Consider the following 24,361-nt stretch of genomic DNA (forward strand, 5'->3'; position numbering starts at 1 on the left):
TGCCCTGAATGTTAAAAAAAAAAAAAGACTTCTATATCATATGATTGGCTATGAGAATGTAAACCAGAAGCCCAGTGAAGAATCATTTTATATCATTTGGTAAATACCATGATTAAGGATACTTATGATCGAGGATCTGGGTAGCCCAGATACGTGAGGGTTTGGGAAATTTCAAAGCTTAAAATCATATAGATTTTACAATGAAGAAGCATCTCAGTTACCTTTGAGGCTTCAAAAATGGACTGGCCAAGGGATATTTTCTTGCTTTCTCAGGCTCCAGGCAGTTTTCCAGATGTAAGCATTCATGCATTCAGGGAACTATAACCTGTAGTTTCCACTTTTCTTGCAATTGCACTTAAAACCATGAGTACAGGCCCTAGGATTTACGGAGATCCCCTTCTTGGGGCAAGCAGATCCTTCGAGCTTTCATCTGTCAGTTTGTCAGTGTTCACTTCCGTATCTGTGAAGTTTCCTGCAACCTGTGAAGTCTAAGATACAGAATGAATGGAGAGGGGTACAAAAATCTGACTCATATTCATAGACTTATCTCTCCAACAGAGAGGCTGTTTTGTCTTTTTTTTTTTTTTTTTAATTTTCCCTAATCAAGCCATTAGCATGAAACAAGGACATGTAATCTTACCAGGGCAAAATTGGGGTCATGCCATAGGCTAGCTGAATGAGCACTCTGTGGCGTGATGATGTATGGCCACTGCACAACAACGCCTTCCCCCCATCAAATCTGCCCTTTAATTACATTTTAAATCTCATTTGAAGAGATTTTATCATTATGGAAATTGCTTTGTAAATGTGCCCATGATGAGACCCAATAAAACTTAGCTTAGAAGAATCGAAGACAGAGGAGATGAATCAGCAGCTAAAACCCTAACAGCAGACCAGCATTTGCTTGGCTTTAGGTAAACCAGTCCATGCAATAACAGAAATCTTCATTGACCCAAAGGTGTATTTTCCCTGGATTATTACAGGGAGCTGTGCCCAGTAGCACTATCACTTCTTCTGTAAGCTGAAGGGAGAGAGATCTGTTCTCCGACTCAGCTAGCATTAGTTTCCCCAGCCTCAGAGCCATCACTTGAATTTATCACTGCCCAGATGAATAATACAATATTTGCCTCATGTTCCTGACTTCATGCTTGTAGGCACTTCAGGCCTATGGTTCTTTAAAGGAGCAAAGTCTTTCTTTCTTTTTTAAACATTAGCTTTATTTCCTTATATAATTCCGTGATTCTTTTCTAAAAATGTTATGTTTATTACTCCTGATTATTTATTTATTATTTTGGTACTGTGTCTTCGTTGCTGCACATGGGCTTTCTCCAGTTGTGGCAAGCAGGGGCTACTCTCTAGTTGTGGAGCACGGTCTTCTCATTGCGGTGGTTTCTCTTGTTGTGGAGCATGGACCCTAGGGTACCCACGGGCTCCAGTAGTTACAATGACTGGACTCAGTAGTTGCAACGACCAGACTCTAGTGCACAGGCTTAATAGTTGTGGCGCACAGGGTTGTTCTGTGTCATGAGAGATCTTCCCGACCCTCTGATCAAACCCATGTCTCCTGCACTGGCAGGCGGATTCTTTACTATTGACCCAAAAGGGAAGCCCTGTGATGGCTTTCTCTGCATGAAATAAAGAACACCTCTGCTTTCTTTTAAGGGTCATTAAAAAATATCTATACTGCTGGATTACACAAGGCATGTGAGGAAGATTCTTAGGGTAAATTCAAAATGTTCTGTCTCTCCAACAGGGATTGTCTCATATCTTTGTGTAGCATATCTGATCTGAAATTTCCTTTTAACTGTATTCTTAATTATCTCTTTCTTCAATCTTGAACTGGTTCACCGAGCTACTGGGCAGATATCCTAGAGCCATAGCTACACTTTCCTAGGGGCACCAACTTCTATGTCTTTCCCCAGGCCCCTTTTCCTTCATGTTCCCCACCAACCCATCTTTTATTTGGTATTGTTTTCCCAAGCAGATGGCAGGTCAAAACCAGAAAGGGCCACATTGCTTGAATGTGGTGAGAGTGACAACAATTTCCCAGTAGCATTCAAGGACTGCCTTTGGCTATGCCCCCGTCCTCAAATCTTGTCATATTTTTTGCTTATGAATATTTGTGCAGGTTTCTCAGGAGAGGATCCATCATTTTCTCAAAGGTATTTATGACCTCCAGGAGATGAAGGACCCTTATGCTAGACCAATGGCTCACTCTCACAGGGTGGTCCCTGACATAGCAGTATCAGTCTCATCTGGGAGCTTGTTACAATGCAGATTCTTGAGCTCTCTCCCAGACCTATAGAATCAGGAACTCCAGAATTGGGACCCAGCAGCCTATGCTTTAATAAGCCCTCCAGGTGGTTCCCAGGCTCACTCAAGTTTGAGAACCATTCTGCTAGACAAACCACCAATACATGCTGAAAACTCATATTTACAGGCCTGGGAGAGAGCAAGCTCCAGGAGTTAGTGATGGACAGGGAAGCCTGGCGTGCTGCAGTCCATGAGGTTGCAAAGAGTTGGACATGACTAAGCGACTGAACTGATGTAGATGACATGCAGAAAACAGACCCCTCTCTCCTTCCTCCCATGGACCTTCCTCTCTGGCCACGAGAATGACTCAGTGCTGACTTGTATTCTTATCTTCAACTTATGCTTTTGCCTCTGCTTCAGATTTCATCCTCCTACTTCTTTCTTGGTCAGAGCCTACTCATCCCTCAAGACCCTACTCACATATCATCATTTGTCTGATGGCCTCCATTATCTTGGCAGTAAGGCTAATTGCTCTGTGTTCTCATAGAGCTATATCCACTTTAGCAGTATATCCGCTCTAACAATATTCCATGTTATTTGGGTTTTGTGTTTTCTTCAAACTTGTTCAGGAGACTGTGGACCCCTTGAAGTAAGAAACTTGCATCTTGATTTTATGAGTATTTTCAGATAGAGTTGAGGGAAGGACACCACCCCCCCCCAATATTTCTGTCAGTCCACAAAAGGGAAAAATCAGAAGCAGGCAAAAGGCTTTTTTAGCAAGTCTCTTTATTTTCTAATCAGTTCAGTTACTCAGTCGTGTCTGACTCTTTGCAACCCCATGGACTGGAGCAGGCCAGGCTTCCCTATCCATCATCAACTCCCAGAGCTTGCTCCATCAAGTCACTGATGCCATCCAACCATCTCATCTGTTTTCTACTCAAGATTACATCAATTATTAGCTTTTACCCACATTCCCTTCTCGGTCCCCTATTGGTGAGATTGGGTTTTCTTTTTCCTGTTAAACTCTGAACTCTATCAGAAATGTGAGCAGAAACATACTACGACTATGCAGTTCCTTTGTCGCTTTCTGAGAAGGGTAGACCAATAACGTTCGTCCATTGTAAAGTACTATGGACATGGCCTATTTACCATGTCTCTTTCTTGGGGTAATGAGACTTCTTCATCTGTAATCAAGAGCAGTGACAATGATGAAATCCAACTGAAAAGTTTCAAAGCACTGTGAGGCAGGTTTCTACTGTTCTGTAACAGATACTACCATGTAGCTCCCATGTAAAAATTCGTATGTCAGATAATCTATAAAAACATCCTTTTCTCTGTCCTAGTTCTTTATTGAAAAAACTTACATAATTTATCTTATGGGCATGGAAACACATAAGCCTTCCCAAACCTTACTCTTCTGGTGATAATTTTTTTATTTCTCCATGTTTTCAGATGAAGGAAGCATTGTCTCATGGCCAAAGGCCTAGAATACCCTAGGATTGCTTCAGTAAGATGTTCTGAACTGAACAGAGTGCTTTGGGAAGGATTAGTAGGTATATTAAAAAAAAAAAAAACTCATGAATGAGTTTCTGGCCTCAGCAAAATAGGTTCTGGCAGTGAAAAAATATCTAAGATATTTTACCAGATACTTTTTAAAATTTAGTTTTCTCATCTATGTCATGTTTCCTTTGGCAGATATGCTCATGTTACCTACCTTTATATTAATGTCCACATGCATATCCCTTTCTATTTCCTTTTCCTCATGTACTGAGGAAAAGTACTCTAAAAAGAGTCATTGTTCTCTCCCCATCACCATCTGTCCTCTTCCATGAGAGAAGAAAGCTAAATAGGATGAAGTAACTCCCTAAGCACAGAAAAACCATTATACTCTCCAAAAGTAGTAATGTACTCTACTTGGTAGTAGATATAAATTAACTTATGAAAGAACTTCACCAGGGAATCAGACCCAATTATATCAGCAGGGCGTTAGTTAACATCATGGTTTTAGAAACTTCTTTAACATTCAAATGTTATGGATACCTATAATTCACGTTAAAGGTAATATTTCTAAGCTTTAGGCTGAAAAGTACCCACCAATGAATATAATTGTGTCCAAAGTGTGTTTGTAAATTACTTGGAAATTGTCCTATTTAAAGTGAAAGAAAATATAGAAATGTCTTAGATTTATTGCATCATTAACCTTTTCTAAACAAATGCCTCAGTGTAGGGGTGTTTTGTGATTGTGTCAGGATATTATGAGGATTTTAGGGGGAGTGGGAAATGGAATAAAGTTGTTTTTCTCCATTTACAACATCTATAATTAAAACAAGCTAGAGGAAATTAGCTACATGGCTGTTATGATTTCTAGCATATTATCAAAAATAATTATGGCACTTGGCCATATGTTCTTGCCTTCTTCTTACAGATTGCTATTGGGATAAGATGAGATTTGACATCAACTAATTGCTTATTTGTAATATACAATCTTCAACTACAGTGTTTCTGTAGAGGAAAAAAAATAGCTCTGTGACAAAGAGATTCAGGAAATAAGCACTTTTCTAACTTTCAACTCTATACATAATATAGATAAATTGTACAGATCAATATAACCAGATGTGTCTTGGTTCATGGGAAAATAGTTGTCTATTTTAAGAATGAGAATATATTCCATTCATTTAGAGCCATTCACAATGATCAGAGGTATTAGTTTGGAGTTGATTGAGGAAACATAAATAATTTAATAGCTACCTAGAAAATCATTCCATTGCCTAGCCAATCCATTCAGAGCATCACGATATGTTTCTCAATCCAAATATCTCATGTTTGCCTTTAATGAGTTAATTATTGTATTGGATTACATGTAGCCCAAGTCAGAATTCACTTGCTTTCTAGTTGAGAAGTGGAGGAAAAGTGGGGGTGGGGACAGTAAATATAAGAACATAAATTCAGACAGATCTCTAATCCAATCCTGCTGCCATACGAGAGCTGTGGAACTTGGTCAAGTTACTTCATTTGTGCAAATTAGTTTCCTCAATTAGGGAGCGAGAAGACTTTCTTTGTAGAGTTGATGTAAAAGATGTATAAGGGATGCTAACTCTTAGTTTCCTGCCCCATTCCATCCATCTACTCCACCCTCACCCCCAGCCCTCATCATGGCTCTGCAGTAATAAATGTTTCAGTGTCCAAAAGGCCCATCTGGTCTTTCTCAGATAAGGGTGGTAATCTTCAAACAGGCTGATTCCTACATGTAAAACGTAATACCAAATGGAAAGTACCTTCAACATTGTAGACTGTGCTATGTGGTTGTCTCTATGAAAGAAATGCAGGATCTAGAATTTTGTGTCAAAGTCTTTTAAGACTACCATTGACAGTGATCTCCTGAAAGATATCTGTCTCATGTAGCAAAATGCTCACCCAGTTATGAGCAATTAATCTTTATAGCAATATCTGAAAAAAAATAGTGCAATATGGTATGGAGTTTTTTGAGGAATTTTAGATATACTAGTAAAAAAGAAAACTCAGTCTGTCTAAGGATTCGTCTTCCATCACCAACATTATGAAGGCATGCCATTCTTTTTTGTAACTCAAGTACTGAGCCAAATGGATACCAACATTAGTTCCCTGCTGGGTCCATGGCATCTTAATTTGAGAAACATCCAATGCAATATTACTCTACCTGTCCTTTCTCAGGATTTTGTGTCCCTTAAAACTTACTCTTGCATATTTTGGGAGTGCCTAATAGGATATATTTTAGGTAGAAGTCTCCTGGTCCTCTACGCAGCTTTGGTGTCAATGTCATTGCTTTGTCATTGTAAGTGACTTGACACCAAGGAGTGAGTGTGTGTGTGTGTGTGTGTGTGTGCAGTACAGCATATATAATGTTTGTCTTACTCCTTATGAAACCTAAAATAACATGTCTATCTTTCAAATGCTTTTGTGAGTAGTTATCACTTGGCCTAATTCTACCTTCCAAAGGTAGAGCAAGAGAAGCATGAAGTTGAGTCACACATGCAGCTATTTCAATAATTTATGAGCACTTGAAGAACACAGAATCTCTCTTCCTAGGTCCTCTCTTTCCAGAGGCACAGCTTTATTGGTTCATGAATAGCTGGGGCTGCCCATCAGCCAAACTTCCTGTCTCCATTCTCTCCCTGCTGTCATTTACCCTGAAAACTGCTCCCTAAACAATTATTTTCAAATTCTTTTTTTGACTATGTTAGGCTTGCAGTGGAAGCTCCAGGGGAATCTTATCATTATAGGATCAGTTATAATGTCCAGGCTGCTATCAAAGCTCTCAATGTCCACTCTGTACCCTTTGCATCCAGTTGTTGACCTTTCGCAACACCACTCTTAGATCCTGCTCACGTTTCTGGCTCTCCTCTCTGTGCATTTGGTATTCATTTTCCTAGAAAAGACTTCATGTCTTCTTTGCTCTCAAGCTTGGAGTCATGGAAGAAGAGGAGAGGAGTCCAGATGGATATCGGACATTAAGTTAGCGTTTAGGTGCTTTACTCACATCACCTCATCTAATCTTTGCCAAAACCTTATAAGGTAGGTGTGATTAGCCCTATTTGTGGATGAAAAAAACAAGTTTTGAAGTATTTTATAATTTGCCCCAAATCACAAAGCTAGCAAGTGAGGTAATTAGAATCTTAACAGATCTTATGACACTAAAGACTAGGCCTTGCCCATGGTGCCGTACTTTGTCTCACTCTATGTTAATCACCCCCATCCATTCCAGACTTTAAGACATACTCATGTCTTTATGTACTCTTTAGTTACATGGATCTTTGTAACTCTTCCTCGACTGCTTGAAATCAGATTCCCCACCTCAAGTATAAGCTCTCAATATAAACATAAAAAAAATATCATCCCCTAAACGCTGTTGATCCTTCATCCCTCTTCAGGTACTATCTTATTTCTCATCTAAATGTCATAGTCAAACTTTTCGATAGTTCTGTCTGTTCCATTAACCTTCTAAAGTCTTTTTCTTATATCTATTTCTTTCTCTCCTCCGAAACTGTTGTTGCCAAGGTAACCAATGAGTTTCTTTGTTGCCAAATCCAGTAGACAGTGCTCTGTCCTAATGTAACAAACCTCTTCTTCTTCCCTTTTTTTTTTTTTTTGGCTGTACCATGGGCATATGGGATCTTAGTTCCCTGACCAGGGATTGAACCCATGCCCCCTGCATTGGGAATAAGTCTTAACCACTGAATAAGCAGGGAAGTTCCTAACCAACCTCTTAACACTGTTTGACACTGTTGCCTGCTCCTTCCATTTTGAAACCCTATTTCCTCTCTTGGTTAGCATGACACCAATTCCTTAGTTTTTCTCCTACTGATTTGGTACTTCCTTTTCTGTCTCCTTTGCTAGGTTTTCTACCCCACCTAACCTCTGAATGTTACTGGTTTCAGGACATGCTCTGAGGGCCCTTATTCCTTTCTCTTTTCTTTTCCCCTCAATATGCTTCAGTTCAGTTCAGTCACTCAGTCATGTCCAACTCATTTCGACCCCATGGACTGCAGCACGCCAGGCATCCCTATCCATCACCAACTCCCAGAGCTTACTCAAACTCATGTTCATCATATCAGTGATGCCATCCAACCATCTCATCCTCTGTCGTCCCCTTCTCCTCCTGCCTTCAATCTTTCCCAGCATCAGGGTCTTTTCAAATGAGTCAGTTCTTCGCATTAGGTGGTCAAAGTATTGGAGTTTCAGCTTCAGCATCAGTCCTTCCAATGAATATTCAGGACTGATTTCCTTTAAGATTGACTGGATCTCCTTGCTGTCCAAGGGACTCTCAAGAGTCTTCTCCAACACCACAGTTCAAAAGCATCAATTCTTTGGTGCTCAGCTTACTTTATAGTCCAACTCTCACATCCATACATGACTACTGGAAAAATCATAGCTTTGACTAGATAGACCTTTGTTGGTAAAGTAATGTCTCTGCTTTTTAATATGCTGTCTAGGTTGGTCATAACTTTCCTTCCAAGGAGCAAGTGTCTTTTAATTTCATGCCTGCAGTCACTATCTGCAGTAATTTTGGAGCTGCAAAAAATAAAGTCTCTCGCTGTTTCCATTGTTTCCCCATCTATTTGCCATGAAGTGATGGGACCAGTTGCCATGATCTTCATTTTCTGAATGCTGAGTTTCAAGCCAACTTTTTCACTCTCCTCTTTCACTTTCATCAAGATGCTCTTTAGTTCTTCTTCACTCTCTGCCATAAGGGTGGTGTCATCTGCATATCTGAGGTTATTGATATTTCTCCCAGCAATCTTGATTCTAGCTTGTGCTTCTTCCAGCCCAGCATTTCACATGATGTACTCTGCATATAAGTTAAATAAGCAGGGTGACCATATACAGCCTTGATGTACTCCTTTTCCTATTTGGAACCAGTCTGTTGATCCATGTCCAGTTCTAACTGTTGCTTCTTGATCTGCATACAGGTTTCTCAAGAGGCAGATCAGGTAGTCTGGTATTCCTATCACAGTTTGTTGTGATCCATACAGTCAAAGGCTTTGGTATAATCAATAAAGCAAAAGTAGATGTTTTTCTGGAACTCTCTTGCTTTTTCAATGATCTAATGGATGTTGGCAATTTGATCTCTGGTTCCTGTGCCTTTTCTAAATCTAGCTTGAACATCTGGAAGTTCATGGTTCACATACTGTTGACACCTAGCTTGGAGAATTTTGAGCATTACTTTGCTAGTGTGTGAGATGAGTGCAATTGTGCGGTAGTTTGGACATTCTTTGGGATTGGAATGAAAACTGACCTTTTCCGGTCCTGTGGCCATTGCTGAGTTTCCCAGATTTGCTGGCATATTGAGTGCAGCACTTTCACAGCATCATCTTTTTGGATTTGAAATAGTTCAACTGGAATTCCATCACCTCCACTAGTCTTAGTATCAAATAATCCCACATTCTTAAAGCCAGCCCAGACTCCCAACTCTGAGTTTCATGTATGTATTTGAAATCTCCACTTCACAGTCATTTTAAAGCATAACATGAACACAAAATTGACTTTCCCCTAGTTTTCACCATGTCAGTTAATGACACATCTATCTGTTGCTTGAGTTAAGAATTTGGAGTCATCATTGAGATTCCCCTCTCCTTTACCCTCATCATCCAATCCCTGAGTATGTATAAGAAATCCAACATCCAGATTATATCTCACATCAGTCCACTTCTCTCCTTCTACAATCACCCCAGTCCAGGCCACCATTATCTCATCTGGATTGAGCCCCTGGCCTCTCACTGGTCTTTTGTTTCCTCTCCTGCCTTCTTTAATCTCCACAGAGCAATGTAGTGATTTGTTTCAAGCCTAGATCACACCATGTCACCACTCTGCATTAAAAGCCTCAACTGTTTTCCATTGTACGTGAAATAAAATTCAAACTCCTGACCATGGGACTGCAAGGCTCCACACTATTTCAAGCCTCTCTGACCTCCTAACCAGCCACTTTTGTTTCTTAGGAAAGGTCTTATCTAGAATGTACTATCACAGAGCTGCTACAAAGGTCTGCCCTTTTACTTGAGAGGAATTTGGTGCCCTTAGGTTTTCCCGTGACTAGAGTCTTCTCATCTTGTAAGTCCCAGCTGACACTGAACCTTCTCACTTAGGTGTTCCTTGACCACGATAATCACAGAGCACCCCATCATCGCCGTTATCACCACATCTATGCCGTTATTCTCATTGTAGCACCCTCATGTGTTACCTTCAGAGCCCCTTCTTCTTTTATTGAACATTTATCTGTTTACCAGATTTCTCCCTGGTTTGTCTTGTTTCTCTTTCTTGTTATCCTTCTATGCTGTGAACGTCAAAAAGGCAGAGATACAGGGTTTTTTCATCACCGCAGACCTAGGTGCTTATATATTAAATATTAGTGGGAGGAAGGAAGGACAGAGAAAAAGAGAGGGGAGGAGGAAGGAAGAAGGGATAAAGGAAGGAACTAGGCCTGGGGACTACACCTTTCTTACATCATATAGATTCCCACTGCTCACCGTGAAATCTTGGACTTAAAATAGGCACTTAACGCATGTCTGTGGGATGAATAATTAGGCAGACTGTTTTGCACTGTGACAGAACAAAGAGAAACCAGGAAAAACAAGATGCAGAAGCAAAAAGATAACATCCCATCTTATATCCAGCCTAGTATATCTGAAATGAACCATTCAACTTTAGAAAGTCATTTTCAGAATAGAGTAAACCAGAGGGTCAGACAAGGAGAGAAAGCATCATGTGTTTCCAGCATTTGGGATTGCTTAGGGCAGTCTGACAAATGGGATTTTTCTCCATTTCCTCTGGGGTAATCCACCCTAGGCCAGGTATTTTTAAAGATTAGATTTTGAAATAAAGGTTTGCACCTGGGAATGTACTGCGTCAGGAGAACAGATCCCTTCTCACCAGTGTTTGAGTGCTTAAGTGTGAGAATTTTTGAACACGATATGAAAGTGAAGACAACAAAACCCACAGGATATAGTCTCTGAGGACCTTAATAACAGCCATTTTTAAAGCAAAGCCTGTGGGCACCTAAATCCATAGCTGCTCCTTTAAGATGCATTGCAATGCAGTGGACCTGAAAACACACTCCTTATCTACCTAGAGCACCCAGGCTGTGAGCCAAACGGCACTCCTCAAATTAACTCTTGTTTCTCTGAGGATGACAGTTCTCCTGCTTTAAAAAAAAAAATTGTAATAACCACGTAGAGAAGAGAAACAAGGAGTCAGAGTCGTACCCACTGTGAATGCGTAGCTGTGCATTTCCTGTGCGAGTTAGGAACCTCCAGCAGGTAGATTAGAATCCCTATAAGGTCACGATTGTGGGTCCAATTCCTTTCTACGGATGCTTCTCAAAAATCCATTAGGAAGGATAATTCTGTTTTGTGTTGCTAGTTTTAATTTCAGTCCATAACAGACAGATACTTCTGTAACATGCAATAAAAATAAATGACTTTAAGAAAATGCCAGTCCAGGTTCGATGCATGATGCTGGATGCTTGGGGCTGGTGCACTGGGACGGCCCAGAGGGATGGTATGGGGAGGGAGGAGGGAGGAGGGTTCGGGATGGGGAACACATGTATACCTGTGGCGGATTCATTTTGATATTTGGCAAAACTAATACAATTATGTAAAGTTTAAAAATAAAATAAAATTGGAAGAATAAAAAAAAAAAAAAAAAAACCAGACACACAAAATGCAAGCCCATGCTTTTTTATTTTTAGATTGGTATACATGTTTCTGAAGATTGACTCAATTTCTGTTCTCATAACGAAATGTTTGTGTGTGTGTGTGTGTTTAACAAATCATTTTGGATAACCAAGCTAAGGGAGCTTTATTTTGGCATGTTTGTTTTTGTTTTATTTAACTTCTTTAAAGCATCAACACCTTTTCAGAATAACTGTGTTGGAGAAATTCATTCAAAGAGTTTTACATACACTACTTTATTCTTACATAGAGTTTATTGAACATGAATCTGCCTGTTTCTGGCTCATTCAGGATCATTGTCATTAACACTAATTGTTTTGCTTTGCTTTAAAGTTAGGTAATGCCTGCAAGGGCAAATAATATATAGGGCTGTTAGTTTCCACACGGTGTGACCCTGGTCACCTCTGAGTGCCCGCGGCTCCTTCTACACCTTTCAGGTTCTCTGTCAGGAGTCACTTCCTGCTGCTCTCAGTTTAGCCCTTAAGGATAACTTCTCTCCTATTTTGGATCTTCTGATTCTGACCTTTTAAGTTCTTGGAAATCAGATCATCACCCTTTCTTTTCCTATCAAGCTTATTTGAATTAGGCAAAAATTACTGGTAAAGAGAACTAATGACCTTATCATTATTCACATACTAATTGCTTTCAGAAAAGATTAGAGATGGTGTGTCTGCAATGAATTTTTTAGGGAGATTTGGTTACTTACTCTTCCTATATCTTTTTATTGTTTTTGTTTTATTGCTTCTCAGTTATATTCAAGATAAGGAGATTATCATTTGCTAAGTTCTTTTTTAGACACAAACAATACCATATACATAGGAAAGAGAATATGTGGAATCTATTACCTGGTGTTTTGGAATAGTATCATAACCATTTGTTTGAATAATAAACAGAAGGGTGTAGCAGTAACTAATTCTTGGCATCGCCCTTCTTTATTTTTCTTCTAATAAAACTTTTATAACGTTTCATATTCTTCCCTAGTTGTCTTAGTACTTAAGATCACCCTGGATCATTCTACTTGTTGAACAAAATCATACAAATTTAATGTTTAATAATCTCATCTTTGTCCTTTATTTTCTTTATGAAACTCTATTCTTACTGCCTTCTTGAAAGAATGCCTTTATCCTACTTAGTTTAAGGACCTTGACCCATTCCACCTGGTTCTTCTCAGCACTCATTGTCTGTTACAATCAGGTCATGGAATTTGTTGTACTCGCTCATAATCCAAACTCCTTCCCACATTTCTGCCCTTTCCAGGCTTTTCTCCCTTAAAATACCCTCTTCCTCTTCCCTTCACCCCTCTCTTCCCTTCTCCATCCTTCAAGGCTCAAACAAAGTTCCATGATTTTGTAAAGTCTATTTCCATACCCTTTCCCCCCACATTGATTCTCATAAGAAATCCTTACATCATCCTTATTAAATTAAAGGCTTATGGAGTAGTAAATGGCAGCCCACTCCAGTGTTTTTGCCTGGAGAATCCCATGGACAGAGGAGTCTGGCGGGCTCCAGTCCATGGGATTGCAAAGAGTTGGACACGACTGAGCAACTGAGCACACAGCACACATTAAAGGCTTATCGGGTTCTGGACGATGTTCAAAGTATATTACCAAATTATTCCATATAATACTCAAAACAACCCAGCAGGTAAGGTATTGCTATTTAATATTTGTTGAAGCCAGGGAGGTAAAAGAGTCTTTAAACTTATGCAACTGTTAATGAAAAGAGGAGAAAGAGACTAAAGCTATGTCTCTGTACCTGCACTTTCCCATCAGTTTTCCCTGGAGGCTCAGAAAGGCAACTTATGACAGAAGGAGGCTAGATGCTCAGAAAAGAAGGAGCGGTGAGATTTGAAAATGCTCCCAGGAAACACAGTACTCCCTACTCCTAAAACTGCTCTCCAGTAAGCAGTATTCTTGCCTGGAGAATCACAAGAACGGCAGAACCTGGTGGGCTGCTGTCTATGGGGTCGTACAGAGTCGGAAACGACTGAAGCAACTTAGCAGCTTAGCAGCAAGCATATTACTTGTCTCATATCCAAACTTCCTTGATATTCACAGTTGAAATTTGCTCCATAATTATATATAACTTTAAAGGTCTCTTTCTAAGGGGAGGGGCTACATATTCTTTTTGCAGTGGCACCCATCTTCTCAGTTATTTTATGCTCTCTCTTGTTGAATTGGCTATATCTGTCCACTGCCTCAGATGTGTTTAACAGTCTCCATATTAATGAGACTGTAAAATCACTCCTGGAATACAGAAAACAACGTTAGTCTACCTTGTCTAATGGCAGTGCTGGAGTTGCTGTAATTTGGGCAGGAGTATTATTACTAGGAAAAATTAATAGGAAACATTTTTAATTAAAAGGGAAAAAGTTAGAAGTGATAGAGCCTAGTGGGTATGAGTCCAGTCCCTGGAGTCTGACGGCCAGGGTTTGAAAAATCTCTGCATGGTTTATTAGCTGTGTGACCTTGTGCATTTTTTACGGAACCTCTCTGTAATTTCATTCTCTTATGTGTAAAGAGAAGATATTCATAATGCCTACCCTAGAGAGTTACTGAGAGGATTAAATGAGCTCATGTATATACAGTGCTTTAGACAGTGTCTGCCGTAAAGGAAGTCTTATTATATATGTTGTTGCTCGGCCTCTGTTGTTATATAACAAATCCGTTTTCCCCCGTCCATTAGTTCTTGTTCTCCCTAAAGAATACAATCACAGAAAGAAGAGAAAACTTACATTGAATGTAGCAACTAAGGCTTGAGTGGTGTTTTCTTGTTAAGTCAGGAGTGAAATAAAACTCCTTAAAAAATCTGTGGAAATTACTTTTTTGCCCAGGTTGGGTCTCCTCTGAGAAGTCCACTTGATTCTGCATCCCGACTTCTGCTTTTCTGGGTCCCTGAGTCTAAAGGTTCATCTTGAGATGAATGCCATGGTGGTAATTTTCTGCTAGTGTGAGCAAGTGCCTTCCTACTTCCCCTGTGGATGTCTCCCTCCCTGCCTGGGATCTTGCTGCTTGATTGTACTGAAAAATCTCCACTCCAGCATGCCAACTTCCTAAAGAAACCTTCTGGTCCCCACGGATACTCGTCTCCATGGCCGAGCAACCAACCTGAGTCCTGTAGCTTGACAGAATCCCTACCAGCCCACCAACCCAAAAGATCATGGTCAAACTGTGTCCATGCTATAATGTCACCTCATTACTTCATGTAATGTTCATACGGTTCCTTTAGACAAAGGAATGAATTACTGCTGAGAGAATTTCTGTTCTGTCAGCAGGGATATTTTGTAGTAAGGAGACCTCCATGCAAAGAAGTTTTGCTCACAGTTGGTCCCAGATGCCCAATAGCAAAGTGAAAAGGGTAGTAGGGTTTCCATTTTTCATTTTGACGGAATCAATCCGTGTGGGTAAATTTTAATCAAAATCAGCAATGCTGTCTTTCCATGTGCTCTTGCCTCAATAGTTTTTTCCCCTTGTTAGCAGTAACCTTGTTCAGCTTGAATAAATAACCACTGTTTGTTATAGCCAGTGCGTATCTCAAATGGTGTGTAGAGAGCCTATGATCTTCCAGAGTCAAAAGAACTGCATCCCTTGACCACATTTAACACTTTTGGCAAGTCAGTTACACATTATTGAGCCTCCATGCTCTCATCTGTAAAACAGAGAAAATATCATGTACTTCACAGGGCAAGGAGTAGGAATATCTAAAGCGATACATTTGTAACTGCATTATAAACTGTAAAGCTCTCTTACTATACATGTGACATTTGTTGCTCTAAACCACCATCATGAATTACAGAAGTAATACTGAGTTGAGTTACTTTCTTGCCAATGTTAGGACTTTCCTTAAACTACTTCTGAATCTCCAAGGGAAGAAATTTTAATCTGAGTATCTATGTGGTTTGGCAGGGAATTCTCAATGTGTAGTTAGTAATATGAATGAGTTAAAGAAAAAGTGCACGCTAGATTCTAGAAAAAGTACAAGGATAACTGTCTCTTGCCTTCCTCTTATGTTTCCCACAGTGCTGCTGCTGCTGCTAAGTCACTTCAGTCGTGTCCAACTCTATGGCTAGACAAATAACTGGTCCTCAACAAATACTGCTTTATCCATTTTATACTCATTCCTTTCTTGATGATACAACACAGATGTTTAAATTCAGGGCAGTGTAAATGGCAAAGATGAAAATTAGCAGACCCATGCATCACCGTCCTATTTATGCTTGGGAAGACCTCTCATTTATTCAGCAAAGTCTTGATGACTTCACAATAGACATAATCTCTAAGGAACTATTGGTTGAGCCTGAGTCTCTGCTCTAAATGCAGAATGCAAAAATTCAAATGTACTATAATTTATATGCATGCTGATGTAGAAAGCTGATTGTATCAGTCAAAATATCTTCATTTGTTGACAACAAAAGGTTTGATCTTAATTCCTTAAGTGTATGCTCTGAGGCACAGTTTTAGGTAGCAAACAAATCAAATACAACAAGAAGAGTAAAGTAAAAGAGAAAAGTGGGGGGCATTATCTTGAGAACTTGAATCTGTTTGGGTTTTAGTCCTGAATTATTTAGATATGTTAACCTCACTTTGCTCTTTCACTGAAGAAGTGGCAAATTCAGCAGGGCATGTTTTTGCATGTAGGTACAGATCAGATCAGATCAGATCAGTCGCTCAGTTGTGTCTGACTCTTTGCGACCCCATGAATCGCAGCACGCCAGGCCTCCCTGTCCATCACCAACTCCCAGAGTTCACTGAGACTCACGTCCATCGAGTCAGTGATGCCATCCAGCCATCTCATCCTCTGTTGTCCCCTTCTCCTCCTGCCCCCAATCCCTCCCAGCATCAGTCTTTTCCAATGAGTCAACTCTTCGCATGAGGTGGCCAAAGTACTGGAGTTTCAGCTTTAGCATCATTCCTTCCAAAGAAATCCCAGGGCTGATCTCCTTCAGCATGTAGGTACACAAATGTAAATTGCATGTATATTTGATCATGCTCCATTCAGCAAGAAGCCCAATACTAGTTTTCTACCACATCAGCTAGTTTCAAAATCAGGCTAAATCCTTCCAGAATAAGCCTGTTTTTGATGGGATAAAGATAGATGTTCCTCGATCTGTTTTAGTATTTCTATTCTTTCAAATTCAGACATGGTTTTTCCACATTCCCCTCCTGTCTTCCAGTCGAAGGGAATGAGACAATTCTTAGAGTCCGTGAGTGTTACTTTGGCTGCCCAAAACCGTGACAGAGGTCATTCATCTTCAATCCACCTGACCCCTAAAACATTCAAAATCCTGCATCTAAGAGGCCATGACTGAAGACACAGGCCAGTTCCTCAGATTTTATAATATGTTATTGCTGCCACTTTTCCTTCCTTCCTTTAGAAGAGTAATTTAATTCAATTTTAGAAAGGTGCGGGGGGGACTTTTCTAGTTATACAGATCAATCCAATTGTTCAGAGCTTCAGAATGAATTTTTAAAGTTGTTGAACAGAAGCATACAAATCTCTCAGAGCAAGTCAGATAATGTACAAAGCCTCCATTCATTGTGTGGGCAGAAAGGAATGCTAGTAGCCAGCAGCTCTCTAAGGAATGTTCCTTTGGCTTTGACCGTTCTGCTGGGAACAAGGAGGGAAACACACATAGAAAGTGAATTTATAATGTCTCTGGCTTATAATGGCAAAATGATAAGAAAAGTTGGCTGTGTAATATAAACTGTCAGTTGCATATTCCAGGCCTCCTCTCCACGAGGTCCCTCCCACATCCACAGGCCTGGCTACCGTTTAGTGAGGAGTACAAAGTGGCTGTTTATTATTATTGACTGGTGAGGCCTGTGCTCTGAAATTCATTCTGTCAACAGAATGTAAGCAAAGTTGGCATTTTAAAGCAGGGCTCTTTCAGTCGCTGGGTTTTCTCAGGATTGCTATGCAACAGGATCAGTGCTGTAGTCCCCGGTTCAAGCTGAAAATGTTACACAGGAAGACATACCATGTAAAGGTCAGATTCTTCTACTATGATAATTTTCTTGATCTGTGTATAGCAAATGAGGTTGAAGGCATCACTTCTTATAGCTCTTATAAAGGTCCTTTGGACTTTTCCACCTGTTGAGCCTAAAAATGTGATGGGATTTTAAATGGGAACTCTTACCAAATATGTGATGCTGTAATAAATGTATGAGGTTGTCTTACCAAGGTGAACTTAACGTGTATGGTCAGGAGGATTCTCTCGCATGATCAAATCCCATGAGTGTGCTGGTGCTATGGACCAGTTCAGCCTTGTTGATTAGTCTCTCTGCGCTTTTATGGTTAGAGTCGATTCTACATAGTACTATGTGCTTGGAAAATATGACTTGACTCAGAGTGTAATACGGTGATTGGCACCAGGGTGCACTTAATCACGGAGTTTTCTTTCCTATCACTTCCATAAAACAGTGTATTTTGTCCATGAAGTGGAAGACAGAACTTAAGAAATTTATAAAGTTATAAATACATTATGTCCCAATTCATCTCAAGGAATAAATTTATTATACCTAGTAAGACGCCCATTTTGAATTTGAATTTGCATAATAACATAAAGAGATAATACACCAGGAAGAGTTGGGGGTGTATCTTCTTGTTAGTTGGAGGTATATCTTCTTGTTAGTTGAACCATTAAAATGCCTTTTGAACTAATAGTCTATTTTTTTTTTTTTTTTTTTGCCATTCTCCAAATTCACAGTCACAGCCCGGTCTTTTTTTTGTTTAGTAATTCTGCATGTGTTCTTCTCACTGATGCCCCGTAGGACCTCCAAGGAGAAATCGAAGCTCACACAGATATCTATCACAACCTAGATGAAAATGGCCAAAAAATCCTGAGATCCCTGGAAGGTTCTGATGACGCGGTCCTATTACAAAGACGTTTGGATAATATGAATTTCAAGTGGAGTGAGCTGCGGAAAAAGTCTCTCAATATCAGGTAAGAAAAGATCCCGAACTAAAATAGGCCAGAAAGAAATTAAAATGGCAACCTTCCCCTCATTTTCCTAGCACAATATCTCCTATGTTTATGTAAATCCCCCAATTTCAGAATGACTTGTTTTATTTTTAATAAATGAACCATTTGTTTGCCCCATATGGGGATGATAGCTGAGGGTTCAGATGCGATCAGAATGGTGCTGTTTTATAACCATGCGAGACATATATATTAAGACATTAGAGTGAATTCAAATGAGGAGCTCAGGCATCCTGATTTCATAGCGTTTTCTCTTGGTTTATCACACGGTGATTCAAAAAGTGATAAAACTGATGTATGTTTATTATGGAATTCTTTCTTTGGCATTATTCTAAATGCATTACTGAGGACATTCTTCAAATACTATAACATGTTATAGTCAGCAACTTAAAGGAAATCTCCCCAGAGCTCCCACAGCTAGGGAGAGATGACAGCTCCTTCCTGCCTTTCGTTCCCTCTCACATTGCATTTCCACATCCTCTCTAAACTATGCCTTTAGCTATTCTATACCCACCTATTTCTCACTTTGCCCTTTTCTGTGTTAACAGCACTCTCTTGAGAAGTTAGTGAGTACATCCCAGCTTTGTTGTAAGGAGGGCAGAGAGACACTCTTGCTGTACCCATTTTGCAGTAGTTCAATGGAGGCTAAGGAACAGAGAGTGAGGAAATGAAATGCCCGGTGCCACCTGGGTGACATAGGAGGTGCAGGGGTTGCAAAGCAGGCTTCCTGCTTTCTAATCAGTTGCTTTGCCTAATTCACATCTCTTTATAAAAGTATTCTGTGTTCTTTTCTTTTTTCTTTCTTTGTCGAGAGGAGGTCTGTTATTGCAGGGAAGGAGAAGCGGAACGCACTCCACACTGGGAGTCGTTACCACCACTCAGTCGTAAGATGACTGGAGGGAGATTGTTTTTCTTCTTAATAAGTCCTTCTAAGTTGTCCCAAATTGGACGTAGAGTGTCTTTGCTTCTATAATGAGGAAAAAATATAACTGGAATTTCTTCATTTGAAAGCACTCTTGTAGAAGTCTGCACTTCATCTGACATAATAATGATGGTAGCAACTAACACTTATACAGTATGCTTCACATACCATGCAGTGTCATGGGCACTGTAGATTTGTTGACCCATTTAACACTCTCAGCTGCTCCAAGAGAGACATTGTATTATTATCCTCTCTTTGCATTTGAAGACAGTAACACAGGGAGTGGCTAAATAGCTTCCCCAAGGTCTCTTAGTTAGTAAATGGCAGATCAAAGATTGGAACATAGGGAGGTCTGGCTCCAAAGTCTGAGGTTTGAACCATCATATTATGGCAGAGAATATAAAGGCAGAAAGAGAAGGTAAGTCTCACCTAATGTTTACACATAAACATGTAATATGTGAAAGGATGAAACAGAGAAGCCAATTTCTGGGAGGAGAAAAATATTTTTATTTCTGTGGTCCCACCCTCACCCGCCAGTTTTGTACCCCAGCTTCCAAGGCACTCGTTTTTCTCTCCCTATGTGATCCATGAATTTTGTATGGACGTGTCATTGTGGGCAATAAGGGGCAATGGCATTTTCAAAGATAAGGAAGCTCCGTTTGCGTTCTACAGGTTCATCTCTTAGAGAGGTCAGTGTCTGTAATGACACCGGCCACTTTCAGAACATCTGTCATTATAAAGGAATGAAACTTGTGAGATGAGAATGATACCGGTAGAGAAAGAAAAAAAAGTTATTCTTTTCTTGCGGAAGAGAAAAAGAAAGGTGCTACAACTGTTCTGAACATCACCCAGTGCCTTTTCTCTCCTTCATGTGAACTTGATGAAATTAAAGGAGAATTGAAAGCGGCGAACAGCATGTCAGCCAAAATATGGGCTCTTCATTCTCAGCAATTTCCCATATGCCAGCTACTGCAGTTGAATTCTTGCTGTCATTAATCAAGTAGAAAACAGTTACCTTAGCTCATCTGAGGTACTGCAAATTCGAGAATTTAAATATTCAGATCAATGGTTTTGGCTTTTAAGTAGGCCTCTCAAATAATGCAGAATGTGTTATAAACACTCACTTATGAAAAAGCAAGGAAGTCATTCTTCACATTAAAGCGATTCAGTTTATTTCCTGACGCTTGGCTGAAATAAAGGTATCAGTCAATCTGTGCTGAGTGGCAGGGTTCAGCTAGGAAAAGCACAGTAGAGGTAGTAATTGGGGGTGGTTATGGAATAGGATAGATGAACCCTGGAACACTTAGATACAGAACCATCAGTGACAGAAAAGCTTGCATTGCCAACCTGGTCACTTCCTCCATCGGCATTATTTTATAGTGAAAAGTCACCACAATTAAGAAAACTTCCAAGGATACCCCGGAAAGACAGCCTTGTGTTTACCTAAGCTACAACATATTATAATGAAAACTTACAATTGTTTGTTGTTTCATAAGAGATTCTGAAGCCATTTTTATATGTCTCTTCCTATGATTGTGATTCTTATTTAAGTCTTCATCAGGTCATTCCGTAATGAAAGATTTGTCTCTGTCTTTTTACATTGAGACCATCCATTACAGATTTACAAAAATATTCTTCCTTGGACATTGTTTCTATCCTATCATCCCTCTGGTCAAGAACTTCCATCTTGGTGCCCATATTTCAGTCACTGATTTATCTGTTCATTCAGCAAATATTTACTGGATATTTACTCCGTAAAAGGCAGTCTCCTAGGCATGGAGAGTACACAAGTGGCAAAACACACCAAAGAAAATCACTGCTCTCATGAAGCTGATATTTAGTCACTAGAATCTAGTGACCTTCCACTCTCCATCAACCATGCCTAATAAGCCTCTGCTAACCCCTTCCCTTTCGGTCTCTCCTCTGTTTCCCATTTCCTTCCTCACCAAGCAGCCATTTAGTTACTGCCCAACATGGATTTTCTGCTTCATATAAATTCTGCTTTCTAACCCCTTCCCTGTTCTCCAACAATTTTTTCACTGTCCCATATGAGTATATACATTTGTCAGTCCTCACACTTCGAACACGGTCTGTCCTCTCATCCTCCAGATATTGTCTCGAATTCCATAATCAAGGTTTCCCTTTCTGTTTCTTTACCAGGTCTTCCCTGTACTATTCTCATTACACTTGATGGCAAGTTCTTTGAAGTATTCCTGAGTTGTTTCATAGGACTATCCTAGCTACCTTCAGCTAAATCAGACAAATACAAAACTCCAAGTTATAAATGAGTTGGTGAGGTAGAGTTGAAATGGTCCTGGACCAACAGCTGGGAGATGTGGTTTCTCCTCTGGCTCTGCTACTACCTAGCATCTATTCTTGAGCAAATCACTTTAATGCTTCAGAATTTAATTTTCTCTCTTGCAGAAATGAGGAAGTTAGACCAGACACACGGGTGGTCTCTTCAAGTCCCCTTGCAATTCTACAATCCTATTATTTTAAATTCTACAATCACTCCTTGTGATGGCAAATTATATTGAGCTTTTTACCTTGGTTTTCTTATGTTTAAAAGAACTGATTAAGTTCAAAGGTATGATATAAGAGAAAGTAAATACAATGTCTTTGAGAGAAAAGAATTCCTTAATTGAAATTGTATCTCATAATTTAGTTCAAAGAAAGTGTATGCCATCTGTTCTACATGTGTTATCACATTGCATTTTGTCCAAGAGATATAAGAAAGAGAAGTAAATACTCAGTGATAGCTAAGTGCCATTGAACTAAAGATTAACTGCTTTAAGTGGGAGAAAAATAGAGTGAAAAATTTCTACTTAAGTACACACACACACACACATGCACACACACAAAGTCACTGATGACATCTTCCAACATCAGCACGGCAATGTGTCAACTAAGGTGTTTCTCATTCTAAAATGTTCTGTGTCTACAAACCTTGTGTTTTTAATTTTGAAAATGTGAATAATTTGAGAAGTGATCAAGCGTATTTTTTACATAAGGATTAAGTACAGACATTTTAATTTAACCTGCCACTAAATTTATTTTCCAGATTATTGTATATATTATTAACTATGAGAATCACATACATCCACATAATTTCAGCAAAATTTATATTATGTGAGATTTTTATACTTGGGGAGAAACTTATAGATATTATATAAAGATAATCCCTTTTATGAAATTTTGAGCATTCATTTGAGAGGTGAGGACACCAAGATTGTATGGTCCACAGCAGCAGGAAATCTTTTAGAAAGTACAAGGTATTAGAAATTAGAATAATTAGAAGTCTTTTCTCTGATGGAGGACAAAAAAAAAGCAAAAGAAAGCAAAGTCTTTCTGTCTTTGAAAGAAAAATGCTACTTGGACACTGAGTGTCTCTGACCTTTTCCTTACTCTTGAGATATTAATTATGTTTGAAAGTTGGAGTTCATCTCCCAGCGGGAAGAAAAGATGTTTACTTCTCTTTGAGCTTAATTCTCTTTATTTAAAGCCCCATAACTCCCATTTTATTTCTGTGGTTCCTTATTATTTCTGCACTCTTACCTTTTCTTTCTGTATGCTTGAATGCTATCTTTTTACACAAGAGTACCAAAGATATACAGGGATATATCATTAGTTTTATAAAGGAAGTCAAAGTGAAAAATGAATTCAGTATAACACATTTTGCTTTAAGAATAGATGCCTTTCAGAGTAAAGTTTTATTAAGGATTTCAAACTAGGCATCAACTGAATCACACTTGAAATATCTGTGTCTAGAGAAATAACAATCACCTTAGCAGCCCTATAATTCTTAGAGTCCTGACACTGAAGAGTTTCGTAAAGACCAAGTTATATATCCCAGCATACCTAAAGGTTCTGCATTTTACCTAAACCTTAAAAATTACAGAAATTATCTGTATTAAAGATTGCTACTTGCCTTGTTAAAAGCTAGTAACCCCTAAGCGCTTATCCTCACTAATAAAGATTAATAGAAAATGCATAGAACCTAAGTGTGTCTCTTCAAACATCCTCTTTTATTTTCTGTTGAGTAGGCAGGGATAAATAGAGTACATTCGCCAATTAGCAGGAAATGTATTTTGCTCAGGGACTCCAAAACATTTGGTGGAAACCATCAAGGTTAAAGATTTCCTCATATGAGGAAAGTTTGCAGTTTCCACTTCCCATGTCAATGTCAGCTCAAGTTTTGTGTTTCAGCACGTGTCTTTGTACCTTTGTGTCTCAGTTCCCACATTTACAAAACAAGCAGGTTGAATAATCTCTAAAATTCCTTTTAACCCTAAGAGTTAATGATAAAATTGGGTAGGGGTGAGGCAGTCATTACAAATACAAAGGAACATTTTCAAGAAAAATTCCAAATATAAACATAGGTTAATCATTTAGAAATATCTGGTGTACAATCTTGAAAATAAAAATGGGGCAGCTGCTTCCAACAAATGCATTAGAAATGTGTCTTGACAACACTCCACCAGCTTAGCATGACCAGAGAAAATGTTTTCTGAGCTCAGAGCATTTCATTACAGTTAGATCTCCTTAAAAATCATGTCACTGGCAAATTCCACCTTTGCCCTGTGGAAACCAATAAGTAATGCTTAGGGCACATACGAAATACTTTAAGAAATTCTTCCTCTAAGAGTGGTGCTGGAGCTCACAACTGGCAGAGTTGTGAAGAGCCTTTTTCAAATTATAGAAACTCAGTATCTGTGAGTCTGTTTCTTTTTTGCATATTCGTTCATTTGATTATTTTTTAGATTTCAAACTTGTGATTACCAAAGGGGAGAGGGAGGAGGGGAGGGACAAATTAAAGGAATGGGATTAAGAGATACAAACTACTATGTATAAAATAGGCAAGCAGCAAGCATATATTATATAGCACAGGGAATTATAGCCATTACCTTGTAATAGCTTAAAATGGAGTGTAAGCTGCAAAAATACCAAATGACTGTGCTGTACAACTGAAACTAATATCATATTGTAAATCAGCAGTAAGACTTT

The 24,361-nt window shown here is 39.2% G+C and overlaps 1 protein-coding gene across 7 annotated transcripts in view; it reads left to right on the plus strand.

Annotated features, from left to right (window-relative positions):
* DMD (dystrophin) overlaps positions 1 to 24,361 on the plus strand; it is a 2,671,852-nt gene that overhangs the window by 2,244,899 nt on the left and 402,592 nt on the right. For 6 of the 7 annotated variants that reach the window (XM_070365439.1, XM_070365442.1, XM_070365443.1 and 3 more), the window contains one exon: positions 18,227 to 18,399. In XM_070365439.1, coding sequence (XP_070221540.1) covers positions 18,227 to 18,399 — 173 coding nt within the window. Of the gene's footprint in view, positions 1 to 17,319; positions 17,443 to 18,226; positions 18,400 to 24,361 lie in introns of those variants that run through there. The other variant, XM_070365447.1, reaches the window with a different exon arrangement.

This window comes from Bos mutus, chromosome X (genome assembly GCF_027580195.1).
Source record: "Bos mutus isolate GX-2022 chromosome X, NWIPB_WYAK_1.1, whole genome shotgun sequence".
Classification (NCBI taxonomy): domain Eukaryota; kingdom Metazoa; phylum Chordata; class Mammalia; order Artiodactyla; family Bovidae; genus Bos; species Bos mutus.